General features: G+C 34.9%; 1 protein-coding gene and 1 long non-coding RNA gene across 21 annotated transcripts; one reads left to right on the top strand and one right to left on the bottom strand.

Annotated features, from left to right (window-relative positions):
- Positions 1 to 1,419: 1,419 nt before the first annotated feature.
- On the bottom strand, positions 1,420 to 10,443 carry LOC110883061. 14 transcript variants are annotated; one of them, XR_002560345.2, is made up of 10 exons: positions 10,206 to 10,443; positions 10,052 to 10,130; positions 9,907 to 9,954; positions 9,569 to 9,705; positions 9,202 to 9,286; positions 8,005 to 8,714; positions 3,798 to 4,621; positions 2,944 to 3,038; positions 1,955 to 2,755; positions 1,420 to 1,838 (listed from the first exon to the last, which is right to left on the bottom strand). It is a non-coding gene; the product is annotated as an uncharacterized LOC110883061 (long non-coding RNA). The 14 variants fall into 14 exon arrangements; XR_002560348.2 differs by having other exon boundaries at positions 1,420 to 2,755; positions 3,798 to 3,983; positions 4,430 to 4,621; XR_002560350.2 differs by having other exon boundaries at positions 1,420 to 2,755; positions 8,005 to 8,425; positions 8,508 to 8,714.
- Positions 10,444 to 11,143: 700 nt separating this feature from the next.
- Positions 11,144 to 22,004, top strand: LOC110882991. Of its 7 annotated transcripts, XM_022130898.2 has the most exons (9): positions 11,144 to 11,293; positions 11,935 to 12,197; positions 12,288 to 12,499; positions 13,024 to 13,285; positions 13,375 to 13,594; positions 19,487 to 19,650; positions 19,740 to 19,951; positions 20,571 to 20,838; positions 21,535 to 22,004. In XM_022130898.2, exons 1-9 carry the CDS (start codon positions 11,188 to 11,190, stop codon positions 21,829 to 21,831), a joined length of 2,004 nt encoding a protein of 667 aa, XP_021986590.1. In that variant the 5' UTR covers positions 11,144 to 11,187; the 3' UTR covers positions 21,832 to 22,004. The 7 variants fall into 7 exon arrangements, with proteins under 7 accessions (XP_021986590.1, XP_021986564.1, XP_021986570.2 ...); XM_022130872.2 differs by lacking the exons at positions 12,288 to 12,499; positions 13,024 to 13,285; positions 13,375 to 13,594; positions 19,487 to 19,650 and having other exon boundaries at positions 11,144 to 11,287; XM_022130878.2 differs by lacking the exons at positions 19,487 to 19,650; positions 19,740 to 19,951; positions 20,571 to 20,838; positions 21,535 to 22,004 and having other exon boundaries at positions 11,144 to 11,287; positions 13,024 to 13,291; positions 13,375 to 13,764.
- The last annotated feature ends 1,161 nt before the right edge of the window (positions 22,005 to 23,165 follow it).

Below are 23,165 nucleotides of genomic sequence, written 5' to 3'. Positions count from 1 at the left end.
TATTGTTGTTTATTTTTAAAATGTTGGATATTGTTGAATTGTGTTATGAAATGTTATTTAGACTTTAATTTGGAGTTGTTTATGTATTTGAGATGTCAACTGTTACTTTCCGGGGATGGAAGTGTCCACAAAGAATTATCCGGTCTTAATAAAAGTAGGTCATTAACATCCTCGCTAAGGCTATGTGTAATACTTGCGGTGAGGCCTTGCAGAGTGCTGACGTGGAGAGGGGTCACGCGAAACACCGCTTGTCGACCTCATTCCGCAAATTTGTGGGGAAGATGTGACCCCCTCCCCACGAAGAGACAGACATGTTTCATAACTCACTAACCATAGTTAAGAAATAATGAAACACAAGTAACAGGATAAAATAACATGAACGCATTACCATATGTTTTAACTATCAACTTCAAACCTTAAAGGATAATGCTAAATATAACAGCTCTATTGTAGTATCTTAACAATGGTTTGTTTAAGACAATAGGAAGCTAGAAATCAAGTCCAAAAGCAACATTGTGAACTAACTTTGGCCAAGTAGAAGTGCTTTTAGGATTGCATATCACCGTTCGCATTAGCATACGGGAACATGGGGCTCGCACCCATGAGCTCGTGATAGTTTATACATGGAAGTTGTTGGGCTATATACAGTTGCAGTGTCACGGGCACAAGAATAACCTCATCACCCTGCCAAATACCCTGCGTTTTCTGGAAACGGGTTCTCAATTTATGTTGGATCAAATTCCTATGTACCGAATCCAATGTTCAAGTCACAATGGAGAGACTCGTATTCTGGAAACAGGTTCTCAATTTCTGTTGGCTCTGCCAGCTGTAAATATCTCTGCCAGCTGTAAATATCATCTTCAGTTCTCTATCTTGGCGGGATAGAATATCAGGGCTGTGAGCAATAACGGTTAAACTTGGAAACCATTTTTGCGTGTTCCACCAGTACGTCAATGATGGAGAATGGTGAGTGACCCGTAGACTCCATTGATCTCGAAGAAACTACTTTCAAAATGCTTGTTGAGATAAGTTTGATGGCAAGCCGGGCCACCAATAGTTAACTACGGGAGCTATAAGAGTCGCTCCTGCTAGCCTGTTTTCATCACATATACATATGACAAGTATAGTTAGAAAAACATATAGAAAATTCAACTTTTAATCTAACTGGCATGAAATTGGGAATGAGTAGTGTGTTAGATATGATATATGATTACAAGATCCTTTACATAAACAAATTAACTAATTGGCCATAAATGTAAGTTACTTATGACCCCAAATTACAAATATAGTTTTACAATTCCTAAATCTTCATTACTACCTATTTTAAATTTACTTCATTCAACCGGCCGGTTTCTACTTTCTAACCTAGTTATAGAATCAAGATACAAACTTTTTGCAGGATCTTGCAACACTTATCAATTCACAAATCTCCATCACCATCTAACATTTCCTTTATTCAACCAGTAAGATACACATGTTTACTAACCTAGTTATAGAATTACAGAATCAAGATATAAACTTCTTAAAGATCACTTTTCTACAACACTCTGAATATTAATAAACGAATTAACTAACTAATCACAAATACAAATCCCCAAATCACAAACAACAAAACCCTAGTTACTAACTCCAACTACCAGCAGCCGTGAGTTCGTGATAGTTTATCCATGGAAATTGTTGGGCTATATACAGTTGCAGTGTCACGGGCACAAGAATATCCTCATCACCCTGCCATATACCCTTCGTTTTGTTTTCTGGAAACGGGTTTTCAATTTCTGTTGGATCAAATTCCCATGTACCGAATCCAATGCTCAAGTAAGGTTTTTGTATGATTTTAGCTGCGTGTACAAGCCAGAAAATCCAAGGTACAACAGTTAGATGCATAGAAACGCCTCGGGTACAAGAGGCGCGCGCCTCAGGCAAAAAAGCCCAGAAAAATCCCAAGAAAGCGCACCTTTTTGGGGCTTCTTGTAATTACTCTAGGCGCTGAGCGAAAAAGCCCCAGGGTGTGAGCCTTGTTGCGCCTCGCGCTTAAGCGCGCCTGAGGCATGCTTTTTAAAACCAAGAAAGAGAGACCATAGATCCACATTTTTTCAAACAACAGGTTAAACAAAAAAAAACAGAGAATGTCAAACGCGAAGTATATTTAGTACCTCAACTCCTGCTCTGCCAGTGTAAAGAACTTTTAAAAGGAAAGAAAATTCCATTATTTATAACGAGAGAAATATATGAATCAAATGAAACTGAAAGAGAAAAGGATTCTATAATCAGCAATAAGATAATTCATGAATCACTTAGTCAAAATCGACCTAAAGGTTTGACAAATTATTCACAGACAGAAGAAGAAATGAAACATAGAATTGATAGAAGAAACACAATCAGAAATCAAATAGAAATAATGAAAAAAAATAAAAAAACAGTAACGCTGAAAAAAAAAATAAAAAGAATAATGGAGAAGCACTACCAAAAATTTGGAAAATATTAAAAAGAAATAATATTGAATTAATAGTTAAAATTTTCATTGAAAAAATATACATAGATATCTTTGGCGAGAAAGAATATCAGGGCTGTGAGCGGTAACGGTTAGACTTGGAAACCGTTTTTGCGTGTTCCACCAGTAGGTGAGCAGGTGAGCGACATGTAGACTCCATTGATCTTGAAGAAACTGCTTCGAAAATGCCTGTTGAAATAAGTTTATGGCAAGCGGGGCCACCAATAGTTAACTGCTGGAGCTATAAGAGTCGCTCCTGCTAGCCTGTTTTCATCACATATACATATGACAACTATAATTAGAAAAACATAAAGAATATTCAAATTTTAATATAATTGGCATGAAATTGGGAATTTCAAATAAACTGAAATTGCCAATAAAAAAAATAATGGATGAGTAAGATCCTTTACATGAGTTATGTTTTTAAAAAGCTTTAAAAATGTAGGACTCACCAAGGCTAAAAAGAAGAGGAAAGAGAAGTATTACTGTATATGGTTTAAATCCTCCACATACAACCTCTAAATACTAACTCTTTCGTAAGAGGAGCCTGTGAATGAAATGATCGAATTTTTGTGATCAAAACAAAGAACAAGACTTTTCTAACAATTTATTTATATCAATGACTTCCAAACTTGTTTGACTCAAACTCGTAAACCCTATGAATTTAAACAGCTGGATAAACTTGCAATTTAACAAACCATTCATCCGATTTAACATTAACATACTATATATTACCTATATATTAAGCACAGAATTAAATGAATAGTAACACCACATAGGGATAAGCAAATGGTACGGGTACCAAATTTACCAAACAGGGTACATTTTTAGTACCGATTAGGTACCGACTTTTGACATTTTTGGTACCGGTTTTTACCCTCAAATGCTAGTACCATACCGGTGCCGTACCAGGTATATTCGGTACCGGTACCCACTTTTGGGAGTTGTCGGTACTGAGCTCATCCCTAACATCACCTTTGAGCTCATGACACGTAGCAACGCAAGTAATTGCACCGTTTAGATGGCTTTTCATACACGTGGTATACACGTGGTAAGTAAATTGTATTTTGTTTGAATGAGGTTTTATATACACAACTTCTTTTGTTTTCTTTTTTGTCCTTTTTCTGAATTATAACATGTAAAATTAACTTGGATATTTAAATTATTGATGAGGAAATGGTATCAAATCCTGTAATCAAACCAGTATCGTATCGATACCAAATTTAGTATACCAAATCATATATATTCTAAAATTCTAAAAACTACCAATAAGTAAACACTAAAATAGTTGTTAACAATACTATACCTTGAGCTTATCCTTCAAATTATGAAGCTTATTAGCAGTATTCTGTTTATAAACAGCTTCCGAATGCGGAACAATCGACGGAGTAGAGATAAAGTACCGCCGGAGGAGTGGAGCACGAGCCGGAGCTGACAGCGGTTACACTGCCAGAGATTTCCTCGGTTCGAAGCCACTGACCTATAGTTCCACCTGTTGTTCGACATTGATTAATTGTTCCTGTTACCGAGCCCTAATTCGTGAAATTAGAGGAAACAGGTGGAGATTTGCAAGTGGTGGCGCAGCGGGGTGGAGGTGTTACGGTGGTGAGTTTTCCGGTGATGTCGGGGTGAGGTGGTGGCAGCGTGGTGGAGTTATTATGATGGTGGGTGCTATTATGGTGGATTGTTGTTCAAGAATGAAGACAAAATATGGAGAAGAGTTGTGGGGAGAAGGGAAGAAGAGGTGGGGTGGGTAGGGTGAGGGTCGTTTTAATAATATATAATTAATTACATCTATATAAAACTAGGTTGGAGCCCGCGTGTACACGCGGTTTTAACAAGTTAGAATACTTTGAATTTAGTTTGTTCATATGCAAACTGGACAAATAGGAACCATTTTCTATAATAAACCTAATAAGAGACACCCCGATCCATTACCTTTGGCTATGGTGCTCTCAACACTTATAGTATAGGAAACTTTCCACTTAGTTTTCAATAATTTAGCTTGAGTAATGTTCTGGTCTTTTGCTCAAAATCCATCTTTCCAGCATCTGGATTAGTTATAGGTTCACAAAATCTGCATCCTGAAGGTTTTTGCTTATGACACCACATATTATTCAAGACCATTCCCTGAAAGCAATAGACACCATATGGAATTAGTTGAAAATAAGCTTGTTACTCATTTATACACGATCTTACGCACGCATGTTCTAGATAATGAACAAACTATTCTTCAAAATGAGATTGCAATCCAAGTCAACACAATTACTTCCTTAAGCGTGTATGTCAAATTAAAAAAAGAGAGAGAGAGAGATGGCAAAATGGCCGTATTGAGTTGACTCGAACACTATATTATAACACAATTAATATATTTTTTTAACTCTCTAAAAATAATTAATAGGTTTTATGTAATAAAAATACAATTTAGTCAATTCCGACCCGTTCAACCCGTTTGTTCTACAAAGCTATTTTGTATATAAATCTGCTCGTTCAACCTTTTAGATAAATATAGGAGTAAATTGCCATTTTAGTCCCTGAGTTTTGTCCAAATTTGCCATTTTGATCTAAATAGTTTTTTTTTTTTGCATCTAGGTCCCTGACTTTTACATTTTGTTGCCATCATTTTGTTTAACTCCATCCAAAAACAACAGGGGTATTTTGGGGATTTCCTTAAAAAATGTTTTTTCAGTTGCCATTTTGATCCAATTCCAAAAAATCAAAAAAAATTTCAAAAAATTCAAAAAATTCAAAAAATTCATAAAAATTCTAAAAAATTCAAAAAAATATAAAAATAAAAAAAATTCTAAAAAATCATAAAAATTCTAAAAAATCAAAAAAATTTTAAAAAATCCAAAAATCATTAAATGTTTCGGCACGATTAAATGTTTCGGCACGAACAGTTTCGACCCGTACCGTTTCGAACCGAACCGTTTCGACCCGTACCGTATCGAACCGAACCGTTTCGACGCGAACCGTTTCGAACCCGTACCGTATCGAACCGTACCGTTTCGACGCGAACCGTTTCGAACCGTACCGTTTCGACCCGTACCGTATCGAACTGAACCGTTTCGACGCGAACCGTTTCGAACCGTACCATTTCGACCCGTACCGTTTCGACGCGAACCGTTTCAAGCCGAACCGTTTCGACACGAACCGTTTCGACTCGTACCGTTTCGAACACGAACCGTTTCGAGCCGAACCGTTCGACGTGAAGTGTTTCGAACCGTACCGTTTCGACGCGAACCGTTTCGAACCGAACCGTTTCGACGCGAACCGTTTCGAACCGAACCGTTTCGACCCGTACCGTATCGAACCGAACAGTTTCGACGCGAACCGTTTCGACCCGAACCGTTTCGAACCGTACCGTTTCGAACCCGAACCGTTTCGAGCCGAACCGTTTCGAACCGAACCTTTTCGACCCATACCGTATCGAACCGAAATGTTTTCGGCTTCGAAACGGTACGGGTCGAAACGGTTCGCGTCGAAACGGTTCAGCTCGAAACAGTTTGGGTCGAAACGGTTCAGCTCGAAACGGTTCGGTTCGATACGGCACGGTTCGGTTCGAAACAGTACGGGTCGAAACGGTTCGCGTCGAAACGGTTCAGCTCGAAACGGATCGTGTTCGAAACGGTTCGCGCCAAAACGGTTCGTGTTCGAAACGGTTCGCGCCAAAACGGATTTTTTGGATTTTTTAGAATTATTTGGATTTTTTAGAATTTTTATGTTTTTTTAAGAACTAGGATTGCGGGGTATTCTTTAGTTATAACTAAGTCGACCTAGGACCCGCACGTTATGTTAAACCTATCAAACGGGAAAAAATAGACGATTGTAAAAACGTTCACCCACACACGCACGTTGCGTCGTATTAACTCACAAAATTTAGAACGAAAGGTAAAAACGTTAAACCAAAGACGCACGTTGCGATGTGTTAAGTCACAAAATTTAGAAGCAAGCATAAAGCGAAAAATTTGCGGAAAATGAAAACTATAAAGGACCAAAGTTGAAAGTAAAAAAGTTGTGAGGATAGATTGCAAAAGATAAAAAGTTTTGGGTTGAAAGTAAAAAAAATGTTTTGGGTTAAAAGTAATTTATGAAATACTTTTGGGTGAAATGTAAAAAAAATCAATTTTTTTTGGAAAACCCCCAAAGCCATGGTTACAACAACCATATGCATAACCATTTTTTCTTTCAAACCCCCCAAAACACACCCTGCGTTGCGGCGGGGTGTAAAACGGTGTCAAATAGTACTAATGCCACACAACCGTCATCGACCACCACACTGACTTGACATAGGATCTGTGTGTTGCGACGAACCTGTCAAACATGAAAAAACAGAGGTAAAAACGTTGAACCACACATGCACGTTGCGCCGTGTTAACTTGCAAAATTTGAAATAAAAATAAAAAGTTGAACCACAGTCGTACGTTGCGTCGTATTAACTCGAAAAAATTAGAACTATACGTAAAACGAAAATTTGTGAAAGATGAAAAGTATAAGTGACAAAGTTGTGAAGTTAAATTGCAAATAATGAAAAGTTTTGGGTTAAAGTTGAAAAAACAAATTATGTAGGGTTAAAATTGCAAAAGGTAAAACCTTTGGGTTAAAAGTAAAAAATCAAGTTTTTTTTTGAAAAATTCCCAAAGCACAATGTACAAATTATATTGCATGTTTTTGTTGCTAATTTATAATTATAATTGGATCAAAATGGCAACTGAAAAGGTTTAAATTGAAAAGAGTAACTGGGTTTTTGGATGGAGTTAGGCAAAGTGATCAAAATGGCAACAAAATGTAAAAGTCAGGGACTCAGATGCAAAAAAAAACTATTTGGATTAAAATGGCAAATTTGGAAAAAACTCAGGGACTAAAATGGCAATTTACTCTAAATATAGTTTAAACATAACTAGAGGTGGCAAAATGGGTGGGTTGGGTAGGTTTGGGTAATGGGTTAGGATGGGTATGGGTTAGGATGGGTTTGGGTTAGGATGGGTTTATTAAAAAATGGGTTAGGATGGGTTTAGGTCAAGATGGGTTTTTGTCAAGATGGATTTAGGCATGATAGGCTAAAAATATAAATAAATAAATAAATAATAAAAAAATTAAAAAAATCAAAAAAAAATTAAAAAACTAAAAAAAGAATAAAAAAAATCAACAAAAAATTTTAAAAAAATCAGAAAATAACAAAAAAGTCAAAAAAAAATTAAAAAAAAATCAAAAAATCCAAAAAAAAAAAAAATGAAATAGTAACAAGGTGATAATGTGTATCTTGCTATAAATCTATTTGCAGGTGGAGGATTGATTTCTTTTCTCTTTTTAGAAGATACTTAAACCAGGAACAGACTATTAACAACAAGAAAACCATGAGTCACCATGATTGTAGCAAACTTAAGGTGTTCTTCATCATGAAAGCACAATCATATTTCATAAAGAAAATCAATACTAATCTCAATGAAAAATCTACAGCAACTCATGAAAGCCATTATTAAGATCAGATAACTTGGAAATTGAGAATAAACCTATTTGTTGAACAGCCATTGAGTCTGTCTTTTTTAATATAAAAACAAACACAATGTATAGATGTCAAGGCTCACTCAGGTGCGAGCCTAGGCCCACTGATCAACTAGTGAAACTTCATTAACTTTGCAATGGCAGGTGATCAAAATCTTGAAAGTAGAAGAATCCGGAGTCGCACCTCTCACACATTTCATCAAACACCTTACGTGCAACTTCAACCGAACCCATCTCCACTGCAACACCAACAAAACAGTTTAACATTCGAGTACACAGCTCCAAACCTCGGTTCCTCGTCTAAACAACCATACCAACAGCCTCCTTCAACACCCCCCCCCCCCCCACACACACACAAAATTTCTCACCATACACCTCATCACTTCATGAACCCTCTCTCCAAATTCAATTTCTCAATCAAAGAAGTTGCTGCAACATAAAATAATAGGCTGTGTTGAATGTATAATCTTATGGTTTCAACAAATTTATACATTCACAAGAAACATTAAACCTAATGACGTGATGATGTTGGGAATTTGATCACAGGATGGAGAGATTTATGAACCCTAATCCCCAATTGTCGTTGGTTCCTCTTGAAGAACAGGTATTGTATTTTGGGTTCCAGTCTGGTTGAAGAAATTGGTTCCGGTGAGGTTGAATTTCGCGTGGATTTGATCGATTTGACTACTAGGGTTTTCTCAACTTGAATCCATGAAGTCTGTTGCGTGTTTTTGGGTTAGAGAATTAAAACCCATCCTGACCCATCTTAAAATTTAGATGATTATTTTAAAACCCATCTTAACCCATCTTTACTAAATTCCCAGCCCATTCTGACTTATTTCCTTCTATAAAAAGGCCCAAAATAACCCAAAATATCATGGTTGGGTTTTTGTTGCCACCCCTAAACATAACCTAAATTGACCGATTCATTTTTAAAATGATGTCAAAATGCTCAAAACACTAAAACACCAAACTTGTGATGATCAATCTACTTGGTTTAGTATCTAGCTGGTTAAGTCTCATAACATTACATTTTTTAGGTATACTGATTCGAGTCTACCAAAATACATTATTTTGTGATTGTTGAATAGAATTTCACATTTGTAAAGTCACAACACAATCCTTAGGGCTGCAATATTTATGACACGTGTAAAACATAATATAAAGAATTACAAATCTATGCATATAGAGAGAATCCTACTTACCAGAACTTGCAGAAACAACCCCCTCAGTTCAGAAACCACATACTCTTTATTCTTTGTCAATAAACTCTTCAAATTGATATTGCACCTAAAGAAAAAAAAATCTTTTAATTTTAAACAAATACTATTCCAACGATGAACATGGGTTAAGATAAAATGCATACATCTCCAGCATAGTGAGCAATTGTCAAATATCCACATGCTTTATCCTATCTTTATCCTCTACATGGTTTAGTGGTTTCACCAGCAGTACCCCAAGGTTGACCGTTAATTACAGTCCCATCGTAATGGGTTATAAGATACGGGTTTTGTGTATTGACTCTTGGGTATCCAAAGATGTAATGGTAATATGCAGGAGAGTAGATTATACCTGCGTAGTGTGCTATTACCAAGTCACCGTATGCTTCACCGTCTATGAATAAACCCCAACTTGCTTGTTCATGACGAATTTGAGACGATTTAAGCTCAAGGGTGTAGCCCATTAGCTCTTTTAACCTTTGGCGTGACCTTGCAAAAGTCAACGGTTTTATCATTAATAAAATTGTAACAGAACAACAACAACTTTTTATGCCTTTAATATGAGTAAATTTCAAACAAATATAACATGTACAACCACACAAGTTCAAACAAATCAAAATCACATCAAGAGCATGAGACAAATCTTAATCAAACACATAAAGGTCAAAATACATAAAGGTCATAACAAACCTGGTAAAATAATGGCAGCATCATAGTCGAATCCTTTAGGTCCATAATCTAATTGAATTGCAAGTTGCGATAAATAAACATGTGTACGTTTAAAGAGGCGATTAACAATGTGAAACAATAAAAACCTAAAAAAGTTGAAACATACCTCTTGTGAATAAGAAACCGGGGATAAAGGAAACATCAACTGATTGAGGGTTCCAATACAAAGAGGTCAAAACCCTGATCTATGAACAAAGGAATGCTAAATACAAATATTACAAATCATATATAAAAAAAAGAAATCAGAACACTTCACTTACCTTGAATAGAATCAGGCGAAGACGATTGTGGCAGCGGTCGTCGATTAAGTAGCAATCAAATTAGACGCGACCACCATCTTCTCTTCCTGAATTACATGCTTAACATGATAGAATGACAGAAGCGATGCATGAATAGGAGAGAATCAACAGAGAGTGGGGTAGATTGAATGCGTATAAGTGTATTAGGGTTTTGGTGAAAGAATGACGGTGTAAACATGGTGATCTAATATTTGTAACAGGGTCGGGTTTCTTTTGGGCGCGTGCTGACCCATATAAGTATTTGGGCATTGAGCGGGTAAAAAAAGGGAGGAGTCTCATTGAATGACATGTGTCAAAAAGTAGGTTTCTTTTATTATATAGTATAGATTACTGAAATATCATTACCTTTAGTTGAATGATTTAACTGAGTTAAGAGTCGGGAAATAAAATGGAAAAAATATGGTAAACTGTTGGAGTAAAATAATTATTATTAAAGGATTAAGACAAAATCTATTAAAACGACCAAACCACAGAAAATAAAACGTAAGTTTACACTTCATTGTTTCAGCATTAGAAATTTAGAATCAATATGATTAAATAATTGTGACAACACTTACATGTCAAAGTTATTATACTTACAAAAAAATCACAATTAATATAACCGATATTTTTTTACTAATTCAATTAGCATTATAAATTTATAATCATACTAGATGAAAGCCCGTCACGTTATGGTCAAGGTCTGTAAGTGATAAGAAAATCGATATTTTTGGAATACAAAGACAAAAAAATGTTTTTACATTGAAATGATATTTGTGTCAAACGTCATGGACTAAAATAAGAATTTACCCGATAGAAAAACTATTAATCACTAAAAAGCAAAATACCCAAAAAAAAAAAAACAATAATAACTATATATTCTATGAATGTATATGTGGATGGTATTTTTTGCCATTATTTTGACACCACAACACTCTACCAACTACCAACAACAACAATAACAATGGCTGGTGAAGTAAAGAGAAAGATTTCAGCGTCATCAGCTAGGTCTCACACCACACAATCCAAATCCAAATCCAATTCTTCTTCTACTTTCTCCTCAGGTAATGGTATGCACCAATTCCTAAACTTGTTAAATTAACCATCTTAAACCTTACAATAATATATGAATCATACTTACTAACAAACTTACTTGTTGATCACTGAAATTAACAAAATTTGGATTTGATATATGATTTATTTGGTCAAAGGTTTCTTTATTAAAAGTGTTAAAATATTAAGCTTTTTGGATTCATTTATGATAGCATCATCTTAAATCTTAAATAATATAAGAATGCCCAATTTGACTGTTAAAAGTCCAAGTGTGTTCCATTACCAGCAAGTGTTCTAATGCACATTTATTATTGCAAGTTCATGCCCAAATTTTTGTTTTATTATTGTGAGTTCATGTTTTGTAAATTAAAAAATATTAGTTAAAAGTTTTCAGTTAATTTAAGTTAAAATTTTTAGTTTTAGACTAAATTACACAAATTGTACTTTATTTATAATTTTATATACTAAATTAGACTCTTTGTCCTTTGTCTTTAAAAATCACGCTTTGTTAATTTTGTACACTCTTTACTCTTTGTCCTTTAAGCTAAATAAAACTTTGGTTCTTTGGCGTCGAGAAATTGCTAAGCACGACCCTCTGCACTCACATCCAAATACTCTCTATTGTCACACATTATGATTTTGTTTTCAAACATTTCAGGGTTTTTCTTGAAATTTTTACTTGTGTTCTTTACCGCGCTTTTAGCATGGGCTTATCAAGCAGCCTGTCCACCCGCCGCGAAGAAAGTTGGGCCTCCAGACGGGCTTCCCATCACAGCACCAAGAATCAAGCTTCGTGACGGAAGATATTTATCCTATAAAGAATTTGGTGTCCCAAAAGATTCAGCAGAGTACAAAATAATTTTTGTCCATGGCTTTGACTCTTTCAAGCATTACGTGGTCATCGCCACGTCAGCGTCTCCTGTATGGTTTTTCCTTTAGTGTCTTGTTAATCACTTATTAGTTTTGGTATTAAGGTTGACTAAATAGTAAATACTAGGTTGACTTTTACAGGCTCTGATTGAGGATTTAGGGATTTATATTGTTTCATTTGATCGACCGGGTTATGGAGAGAGTGATCCGGATCCTAAACGCACGTTAAAGAGTTTGGCGTTAGATACAGAAGAACTTGCCGATCAACTGAAACTCGGATCCAAATTTTATGTGGTCGGGTTTTCTATGGGCGGGCAAGTGATTTGGTCTTACTTGAAGTACATTCCTCACAGGTATGTGTGTAAGTTAGCATTCTACAGTACCATTTTCGTCCCTGATGTTTGGTCAGTTTTGCGACTTTCGTCCAAAGGTTTGTTTTTCCGCATTAGGATCCAAAAAATTTAGAATCTTGTCATTTTCATCCAGCTCGTTAACTCCATCCATTTTTTTCCGTTACGTCAGGGATATTTCCGTCTATTTTGTTAACTTAAAAGGCAATTCGTTCTTTTTCACGGCAATTCGTTCTTTTTCACGGATATTCTGTCTTTTTACATAAAGTGAAAAAGACCGAATTGCCCTTTAAGTTAGCAAAAAAGACAGAAATACCCCTGACTTAATGGAGAAAAATGGACGGAGTTAACGAGCCAGGTGAAAATAGCAAGATTTCAAATCTTTTGGATCCCGATGCAGAAAAACAAACCTTTGGACAAAAGTCGCAAAACTGGCCAAAATTTAGGACTGTAATCATATCTACCACACTACTAATCAATTAATTTTATTGACTATTTATATATTTATGTGTATATGATGAAAACAGGCTAGCAGGAGCGGCTCTTATAGCTCCAGTAGTTAATTATTGGTGGCCCAAGTTGCCATCAAACTTATCTCAACAAGCATTTTCGAAGCAGCTTCTTCAAGATCAATGGAGTCTGCGGGTCGCTCACTATCTTCCGTCATTGACCTACTGGTGGAACACTCAAAAATTGTTTCCTATTCTAACCTGGATGTCTAACAGCCATAATATTCTATCCCGCCAAGATAGAGAGCTCGTGCCGATATTTACAGCTGGCAGATCAGCTGTTGAGGTACTAAAAATGCAATTTGTGGATTTACTATTGTGTTTACTGATTATGAAGTACGTGAATGTTTGTTTTCATGTGTTATGCAGGGACAAGTAAGACAACAAGGAGAATACGAGTCTATCCACCGTGACTTGAATATTGGGTTCGGTACATGGGAATTTGATCCAACAGAAATTGAGAACCCGTTTCCAGAAAACAAAGGGTCCGTTCATATATGGCAGGGTGATGAAGATATTCTTGTGCCCGTGACACTGCAACGGGATATAGCCCAACAACTTCCATGGATAAACTATCACGAGCTCGCTGGTGCGGGCCATTTGTTCCCTTATGCAGATGGGAGAAGTGATGCCATCCTAAAAGCACTTCTACTTGGCCAAACTTAGTTTAAAATATGTTTTTTGGACACGTTATGTAGCTTTCTAATGTCTTGAACCATTATCAAGCTAATATAGTAGAACTGTTTATAGTTAGTATTACCCTTTTGGGGTTTGTAATTGATAGTTGAACTTCCATCACACCATTTTTTTTTGTTAATATGCTTATCTGATGTCGTTTTGTTATAGTTTGACTCTTAAAAATGGCTCGGACGAAGGAGTTGAAAACGGATGAAAAAAAAGAGCAAGTGTAAATAATCTCCATGTAGAAAATCATAGAAAAGCCTATTTCGGGCCCATTGAACTTGAACCAACTAATAAGTACAGGCTGGCCCGGGGTGTAAGCGGAGCTCCACCGCCATCACCAACAAGCCGTTCAAAAAAAAAGTAATAGACTAATACAATGTGATATACCAGGTTCGAAAATTAAAAAAAAAAAATGAAATTGGCCCCGTACAAGATAAAAAAAATCAGGCCCTATTCGTTAATCCATTATGTTTGTTTATTGATTTGGGTCAAGTCATTACTTCATTACACACTAAAACAGTTGGGCTTCTGAATTTGATTGGCAAAATCAATTGGGCTTCGAAACAGCTAGACTTCTAAACAATCGGGCTTTAATGTTTTTTCGTTTATTAATCTAGACCCTTTAAGTTTTTTTCTTTAAAAGCATACATATTTTTTTTAAGTTTGTGTGTGTGTGTGTACGTATAGGGAAAGATTTAAACAAGAACGCTAAATATTGCGAGAACCGTGAGAATGAATGAAAAAACCGTGAGAAATTGGTAAAAAACAATTCAAATTCAAAATTTCTTTTTACACTTATCATTATTATTCGAATACGATGTTAGAAATTTAATTCACGCGATTAACTTTACGTGAATTCGTAAATAAAGAGAATTTACACATGTGTAAATTTATATTTACACATGTGTAAATTTGTTATATTTACACATGTGTAAAAAATATAATAAGAGTAATTTTGAGAGGAGAAATGAATTATTTGATGTTGTAAATTCTTATTTTGATGTTGTATTTCAACTACAATGATGTTTGTATTAAAAAAAATTCGGTTTGATTAGTTTTCTCATTCGTTCTCACGGTTTTCGCAATATACATATAAACTTATAAATCTTTTTGGGCCCTGTTTCTATTAGGGCCTAGAGCAGTCGCCCACCCGGCCGTGCGATATATTCAAATACAATTAATCTTGAAGTTGGAGCATGGATGTGACTCATGCCTAACTTGTTATAAACACATATGTTATTGTTTTAAAGAGAGTTTTAGTGAGGATATCTAATATCTTCAAGCTCAAAGTTTGTGTTACGTGAATCAACTAAATAGATGGACAATATATAGCCCAGTGGTGGAGGTGGGAGGGTTTACTCACCCTGTGAGGTTCTCTACCCAGGTGATCACAGGTTTGATTCCGGTCCCTTACCTGGATGAGAATAATTCTTGCATTCTCTAGGACCTAGGCATCTAGAGGTTAGCTGTTCAAAAAAAATAGTAATAATAATACAAAAAATAAATAAATAGATGGAGAGTATGTTTTTGGGTTACAACGGGGTCCTTGTTAAATGACAGTCAACGAGTTCGTCATTCAAACAAAAGTAAAACGTGGACCAACAAGTGTATACATTTCATACACTAAATGAAGTACGAAAGCTCTTATGCGTTAAATATCCGACTGAACTCATTTTATCGGCACTAAAACCGTCTTGTCAAACTCTACGATCTTAGATTTTAGGTTTTCTCTTTTAGATTTTTAGCTTGTAAATTTAAGAATTTTTGTTTAGATCATTGTGTCTTTTTATTTGCTATTGTGTGTTTTTCGTCACTGTGTCTTTTTCATTGGCATCGTGTTATATTTCTTTACATTTTATTATATTTTATGATCCATTGTGTCTTTGTGCCTAGGGCAAACTTAGGTAAAGGACTGGGTGAGCGGATGCACATCTTGAAAAAAAAAGTGTATTTTATAGGGTAAAATCTCGATCACACCTTTTAAAAATTTGGTTAAACCTTTATCACAAAAATTATTTCCTGAATCCGCACCTTTTCTGGATTTAGAAGATTGTATATTATCTTGTTCTACTTTGTGCCATTAATCTTATACTTCTTAAATAATATATAAATTTCTTGTAGTGGTTACCTAGAAATACCTCACTCGTCTTTAAAGGTATTTAAAAAATACAACCATCATAACTTGGAAGTCCCACACAATGTTTTGAAAACCGAATCAGACCGGTTGAACCGGGAACCAGAGGTCTGACCGGTTCAGTTCAGTATATTGGAGCGGATTTACATCGAACCGGGGTTGAACCGACGGTCAGACCGAAAAATCAGCCGGTTGAACCTGGTTATTAAGGGATTGAATCGGATTTTTTTTTTTCAAATTTCACCCTATTGATTTTATGCAATGTTTTAAATACCGGTATGAACCGACCGGTTATACCGGTTAAACCGGATATCGGGTATGAGTCCGGTACGATAAGGCCGGTAAAACCTGAATACGGTATGTCTTATGTACCGGCGGTAAATCCGGTTCTACCGGTTCAAACCGTTGAACCGGTTTGCATTTTCTTAAGATGTGATTTCTTAATTTTAATAAAATACGATGTTAAGGTAAGGAATGGGATCAAATACAAACACTTAAGTTTGTAAGAACCATAAGAACCAATACATAATTGACAAGTGTCCATCAATAAAAAATTAGTTTAGGGGTAATTTAGACTTTTTGACCATATTTATTTATAACTAATTAAAAATAATTACTAAAAATATAATCAGCACAACACTATATAATTAGCACAACATCATTAATCGTTCTTCATTATCAGCACATCGTCCTCGAATCGTTCTCCATTATCAACATAAACGACATTAGCACAACATCTTCAATCGTTCTCCATTATCAGCACACCAGATGTGCTGATTATATCTACTTTTGGTGTTTGTTTGTATTATTTTGTAATTAACACATAATCAGCACCTTATTAGCACAAATATAAAACACCTTTTGTTAACTTTTTTTAAAAAACACTTTTATAAATACAAAAAGGTATAGCAATATGGTACTCATATTAAAGATAAAAAAATACTTGATTTTATGGTATATATTTTTAAAAAAAATAATGAAGTATATAAAAGTTATTTTAGTTTAAAAAACCTTGGTGGAATTTGTATTTAATAGAAAATGGTCAAATGACTAGCAATTTTACAAAATTACCCCTAATTTGTTAGTAGTAATTTTTAATTATAAGAGTTTTATTTATAATCAATATCAACCCTTGATTTAAATTAACAATGGTTCAGATCTGTTCTTACGGTTCTTATAATTAGCACTGTTTGTACAGGATCTCAACCCGTTAAGGTAATATTGTTCTTCCATATTTCCGGTAATTAATCTAGTGTCTTTTATTCCAATCAATGTTTTAAATACCGGTATGAACCGACCGGTTATACCGGTTAAACCGGATATCGGGTATGAGTCCGGTACGATAAGGCCGGTAAAACCTGAATACGGTATGTCTTATGTACCGGCGGTAAATCCGGTTCTACCGGTTCAAACCGTTGAACCGGTTTGCATTTTCTTAAGATGTGATTTCTTAATTTTAATAAAATACGATGTTAAGGTAATATTGTTCTTCCATATTTCCGGTAATTAATCTAGTGTCTTTTATTCCAATATTTCATCTTTGTTAAAAGTGTTACTCACCTGTACAATGCAATATTGTTTATAACTAATAAAAATATTCTTAAAATGCTTAATAGTTTACAATAAAAATAGTTGTTTTTAGATAAAACTATGATAAGTTACATAAATCCAAGTTGAGATTTGATTGTTTTTTTTTAGATGAATTTGTATTTTATGATATTTATAGGGTTAACTACTAACCCGGTTCAACCGCCCGATACAACCCGGTTCAACCGGTTGAACCATTTTAGAGTCCAACCCGGTATGACTTAAAAACCGGTTTTTAAAACATTGATTCCAATATTTCATCGTTGTTAAAAGTGTTACTCACCTGTACAATGCAATATTGTTTATAACTAATAAAAATATTCTTAAAATGCTTAATAGTTTACAATAAAAATAGTTGTTTTTAGATAAAACTATGATAAGTTACATAAATCCAAGTTGAGATTTGATTGTTTTTTTGAGATGAATTTGTATTTTATGATATTTATAGGGTTAACTACTAACCCGGTTCAACCGCCCGATACAACCCGGTTCAACCGGTTGAACCATTTTAGAGTCCAACCCGGTATGACTTAAAAACCGGTTTTTAAAACATTGATTCCAATATTTCATCGTTGTTAAAAGTGTTACTCACCTGTACAATGCAATATTGTTTATAACTAATAAAAATATTCTTAAAATGCTTAATAGTTTACAATAAAAATAGTTGTTTTTAGATAAAACTATGATAAGTTACATAAATCCAAGTTGAGATTTGATTGTTTTTTTGAGATGAATTTGTATTTTATGATATTTATAGGGTTAACTACTAACCCGGTTCAACCGCCCGATACAACCCGGTTCAACCGGTTGAACCATTTTAGAGTCCAACCCGGTATGACTTAAAAACCGGTTTTTAAAACATTGATTTTATGACACCTACCGGTTCTTACATCCGGTTGAACCGGTCGGACCAGTGACGAGTGACCAAACCGGATCAACGTCCGATCCGGTGCTAAAAACATTGGTCACACACTCGCACTAGTAAAAAAAAAAGTTAAAAATTATAATGAAATGTTGCTTTATTTTGTCATCATATATGACTTTTGTGTCAAACCGTGAGTCATTTTCCAAGTGTTCTTCTGCTACGTTTGTGATTTGGCATGAGTTTGACCCAAAACTCTACCAACTTAATCAACCCATCTTCACATCCTTCATCTTCTTCCTGAACCAACAACAATAACAATGGCTGCTGAAGTAAAGAAGAAGATTTCAGCAGCATCGGCTAGGTCCCACACCAGACATTCCAAACCCAAATCTTCTTCTACTTTCTCTTCAGGTTTGCATCAATTTCCCCATCAATTTCAATCCATTCCTTGTTGATTTCATTCTGACTTTGCTTCTAGGGTTTGTGTTCTTGATCATAACATATGTCTGTAGAAATTTAGGAAATGCGAATTTCTGTGATATGGGTTTTGGTTGAATTTGAGTTAAGATTTTAGGGTATTCAGTCAAACCTAAAAAAGATTTGATCTTGACCTTTTTTGGTCAAAGGGGTTGTTGTTAAATGTGCAGCTTGATTTAGGGTTTTGGATTTAGTTATGTGAGTAGTATCTTAAATCTTATATATAATTTATTGACATTGAATGTTGGAATGTCAAGAATGATTTTATAACACTTATTATTAGGAATTTATGTATTGTAAAAGTCCAAAATTTTGTATAAATTTCTCTCCAGTTTTCTAGTGTTTGGATGTAAGTTTAACTTATTAGTTTGAACTTTGAAGTGTGGATGAGCGTGGTACCGGTACCGAAAATACCAATACCAAATTCGCTAAAACTGGGTACCGGTACCGAAAGTACCGATACCGAAAATGCCAAAAAGTGGGTACTGGTACCGAAAAAATTCGGTACGGGAAATTCGGTACCGGTACCCAGTACCAAATGCTCATCCTATTCAGTTTGGTATCATAATTCACATCCAAACACTCCCTATAGTCACACATCTTGATTTTGTTTGCAACCTGTTGTACTTGAAACATTTCAGGGATTTTCTTTCTACTGGTGTTCTTCACCGGGTTTTTAGCATGGGCTTATCAAGCAGCTTGTCCACCCGCCCCCAACAAAGTCGGGCCTCCAGACGGGCTTCCCATCACAACACCAAGAATCAAGCTTCGTGACGGAAGATATTTATCCTATAAAGAATACGGTGTCCCAAAAGAATCAGCAAAGTACAAAATAATTTATGCCCATGGGTTCGACTCTGTCAAGCATTACACTGTCATTGCCACGTCAGCGTCTCGCGTATGGTTTTTTCTTCTGTGTCGTGTTGATAATTTATTAGTTTCGGTGTAAAGTTGACTAAATAGTAAATACTTGGTTGACTTTTGCAGGCTTTAATTGAAGAGTTGGGGATATATATTGTTTCATTTGATCGACCGGGTTATGGAGAGAGTGATCCGGATCCTAAACGGACGTTAAAGAGTTTGGCTTTAGATACAGAAGAGCTTGCGGATCAACTGGAACTTGGGTCCAAATTTTATGTGGTCGGGTTTTCTATGGGCGGGCAAGTGGTTTGGTCTTATTTGAAGTACATTCCTCACAGGTATGTGTGTAAGTTAGCATTCTAATGTATCATTAATGTTTCTTTTTTATAGTATTATTAGTTTGGATCTTTGGTATCCGTTCTTTGCATCTTTTTTCTTCTTAAAGTTGTATAATTTATGTAAGAGTAAAATGCCATTTCGTCTTTGAGGTTTGGCCAGGTTTGCAACTTTCGTCCAAAGGTTTGTTTTTACGCATCTGGATCCAAAAAGGTTAAAACCTTGCGATTTTCATCCGACTCGTTAACTCCATTCATTTTTCTTCGTTAAGTCAGGGGTATTTCCGTCTTTTTGTTAACTTAAAGGGCAATTTGGTCTTTTTCAAGGGTATTTGGTATTTTTACACAAAGTGAAAAAGAGCGAATTGCCAAGTTAGCAAAAAAGACAGAAATACCCCTGACTTAACGGAGAAAAATGGATGGACTTAACGAGCCGGATGAAAATGGCAAGATTTCCAGATGCAGAAAAACAAACCTTTGGACGAAAGTCGCAAAACTGGCCAAAATTCAGGGACAAAAATGGCATTTTACTCTATATGTAATCGTATCTAACACACTACTAATTTGAGTTTACTTGAAATTCCCAATTGCAAATTTCTATATGTATATGTGATCAAAACAGGCTAGCAGGAGCAACTCTTATAGCTCCCGTAGTTAACTATTGGTGGCCCCGCTTGCCATCAAACTTATCTCAACAAGCATTTTCAAAGCAGTTTCTTCGAGATCAATGGAGTCTACGGGTCGCTCACCATTCTCCATCATTGACGTACTGGTGGAACACGCAAAAATGGTTTCCAAGTTTAACCGTTATTGCTCACAGCCCTGATATTCTATCCCGCCAAGATAGAGAACTCAAGCCGATATTTACAGCTGGCAGAGCAGGTGTTGAGGTACTTAAAATGCAGTTTTTGGATGTACCATTACTACCATTGTAAAGTTTTGGCAAAATGGGCGGCTTTGGTAGCGGATCAAAACGTGTACCCATGGGGGGCCCAAAACAGATTTTTTTTCAAAAACACACCCATATAATGTAAAAGTGTAGGTGTAAAAAAAAAGAAAAAAATAGCATTTAAAAAAATTAACGACTTGTACATTTGTGCTTTGCTAACTTGTACATTATCACACAAAACTCAGTTGTGAACGAAACCTATATCGAGTCGTATATAAAAATAAGCACGTTGCAGCGGTATATTCAGAATTTTATAAAACATTATTTTATAAAACCTATAAACAAACAACCAAAAAAGAGAAAAGGTTATGAGTATGTCACATGTTAATGTGTGGTTGGTTAATAAAATTAAAAGAAAAAATAAATGGGAAAGTGGAGGGGTCATTTTGTAATTTTTGGAGGGGTATGATGTTTAACTTCAAAAACATGCTAAAACTGTTTGCACCTCATGCTTCAAGATTTGTACTGTTAGCTAGAACGACGAAAGCCGGGAGGTGCATTCACTATCAACTTTGGTTTTAGTATATAGGATAATTAGGTGGTTGTATGCATTAAATATACTTCGCGTTTGACATGCTCTGTTTGACCCGTTTGATCAAAATTGTGAATCTATTGTCCCTTTTTGTGTGTTATGCAGGAACAAGTAAGACAACAAGGAGAATACGAATCTATCCACCGTGACTTGAATATTGGATTCGGTACATGGGAATTTGATCCAACGGAAATTGAGAACCCGTTTCCAGAAAACAAAGGGTCCGTTCATATATGGCAGGGTGATGAGGATATTCTTGTGCCCGTGACACTGCAACGGTATATAGCCCAACAACTTCCATGGATAAAGTATCATGAGCTCACCGGTGCGGGCCACATGTTCCCTTATGCTGAAGGGAACAGTGATGCAATCCTAAAAGCACTTCTTCTTGGCCAAAGTTAGTTCATAATATTGTTTTTGGACTCGATTTTTAGCTTCCTATTGTCTTGAACAAACCATTATTATTAAGATAATAAAGTAGAACTGGTATAGTTAACATTACCCTTTGGTTTGAATTTGGTAGTTAAAACATATGGTAATGAGTTTATTATATTTTATTGGTAACTTTTATTTTATCGTGTTACTTGTGTTTTATTTCTTAACCGTGTTTAGTGAGTCATCATGAAACATGTCGTCTCGCTCATGTTATTGGACCACTTATAAAATGTCATATGGCTCATGTTAGCATATACAATGTGTCGTGTTATTCATGCTATAAAATGTCATGTAATCCCCTTAGCAAACATGTACGTGCTACTGTTTAAATTGGCACGTTAAACTAAATGTATCGAGTTATCCAAACATCATAACTATTGTATTCAATTTTTTGTCCTTGTACACCCATTTGACAGAATAACTTAAGGCTAGAGGATATGGTGATGGTCCTCCAAGGGAGGATGATCCGCCACGTAGGCGTCACGTCATAGTCCTCTCTAGGATGGTCCATCCCACAAAACTAGAGGGTATGGAGGATGGTCCTAGATGATCTTACCCCACCACTTTTATGTTTTTTTTATTTTTTTAATCTTCTACTTTTTTTAACATTTAACAAATAAACTAAGAAAATATTTTCATTAATATTAAAAAAATGACTTAATAAAAAAAACATAGACTTAAATAATTTCTAAATTCAAAAATAAAGAACTTTAGGGATCAAACCAGAATTTGATCTAAATCAGAGGGATCATATGTGTAATTTACAAAGAATCTATACTATATAATAAAAGAAACCAATTTGGGGACACTTGTCATTCATAGAGGGCATCAATAATTTTGTTTTCCCGTCTAATACACATTAATTAATATTAAAATATAGAGGATTTGATGGATAAATTTTAAATTTCAAAATCAATTTACAACTAAAAATATATTTAAATATTTCAAATCCTAATATATAATTTCCGGATTTAACTTTGCATTGAAATTATTAAAAAAAAAAAGAAGATTCGATAGATAAAATTTAAAATTTAAATTAATTCATAACTAAAAAGAGATTTATATATTATTTTAGAAATTTATCTTGAATGAAAATAAAATTCTAATCTATAATTTCCGAATTAGTTTTGATATGAAATTATTAAAAAAACCTATAAAATTGGTATCCATTTAACCTATTAAATGTTTTTTTAGAACCAGTCCAAATGTTTGAAAGTTTGTGAATCATAGTTGTAACTTTTCATTTTTCATTATTATATGTAATTTCTGTATAATAATTATTATCATACATAGTATATACT

Source organism: Helianthus annuus, chromosome 1 (genome assembly GCF_002127325.2).
Source record: "Helianthus annuus cultivar XRQ/B chromosome 1, HanXRQr2.0-SUNRISE, whole genome shotgun sequence".
Taxonomy (NCBI): domain Eukaryota; kingdom Viridiplantae; phylum Streptophyta; class Magnoliopsida; order Asterales; family Asteraceae; genus Helianthus; species Helianthus annuus.
This window is presented reverse-complemented; position numbering and strand designations above follow the sequence as displayed.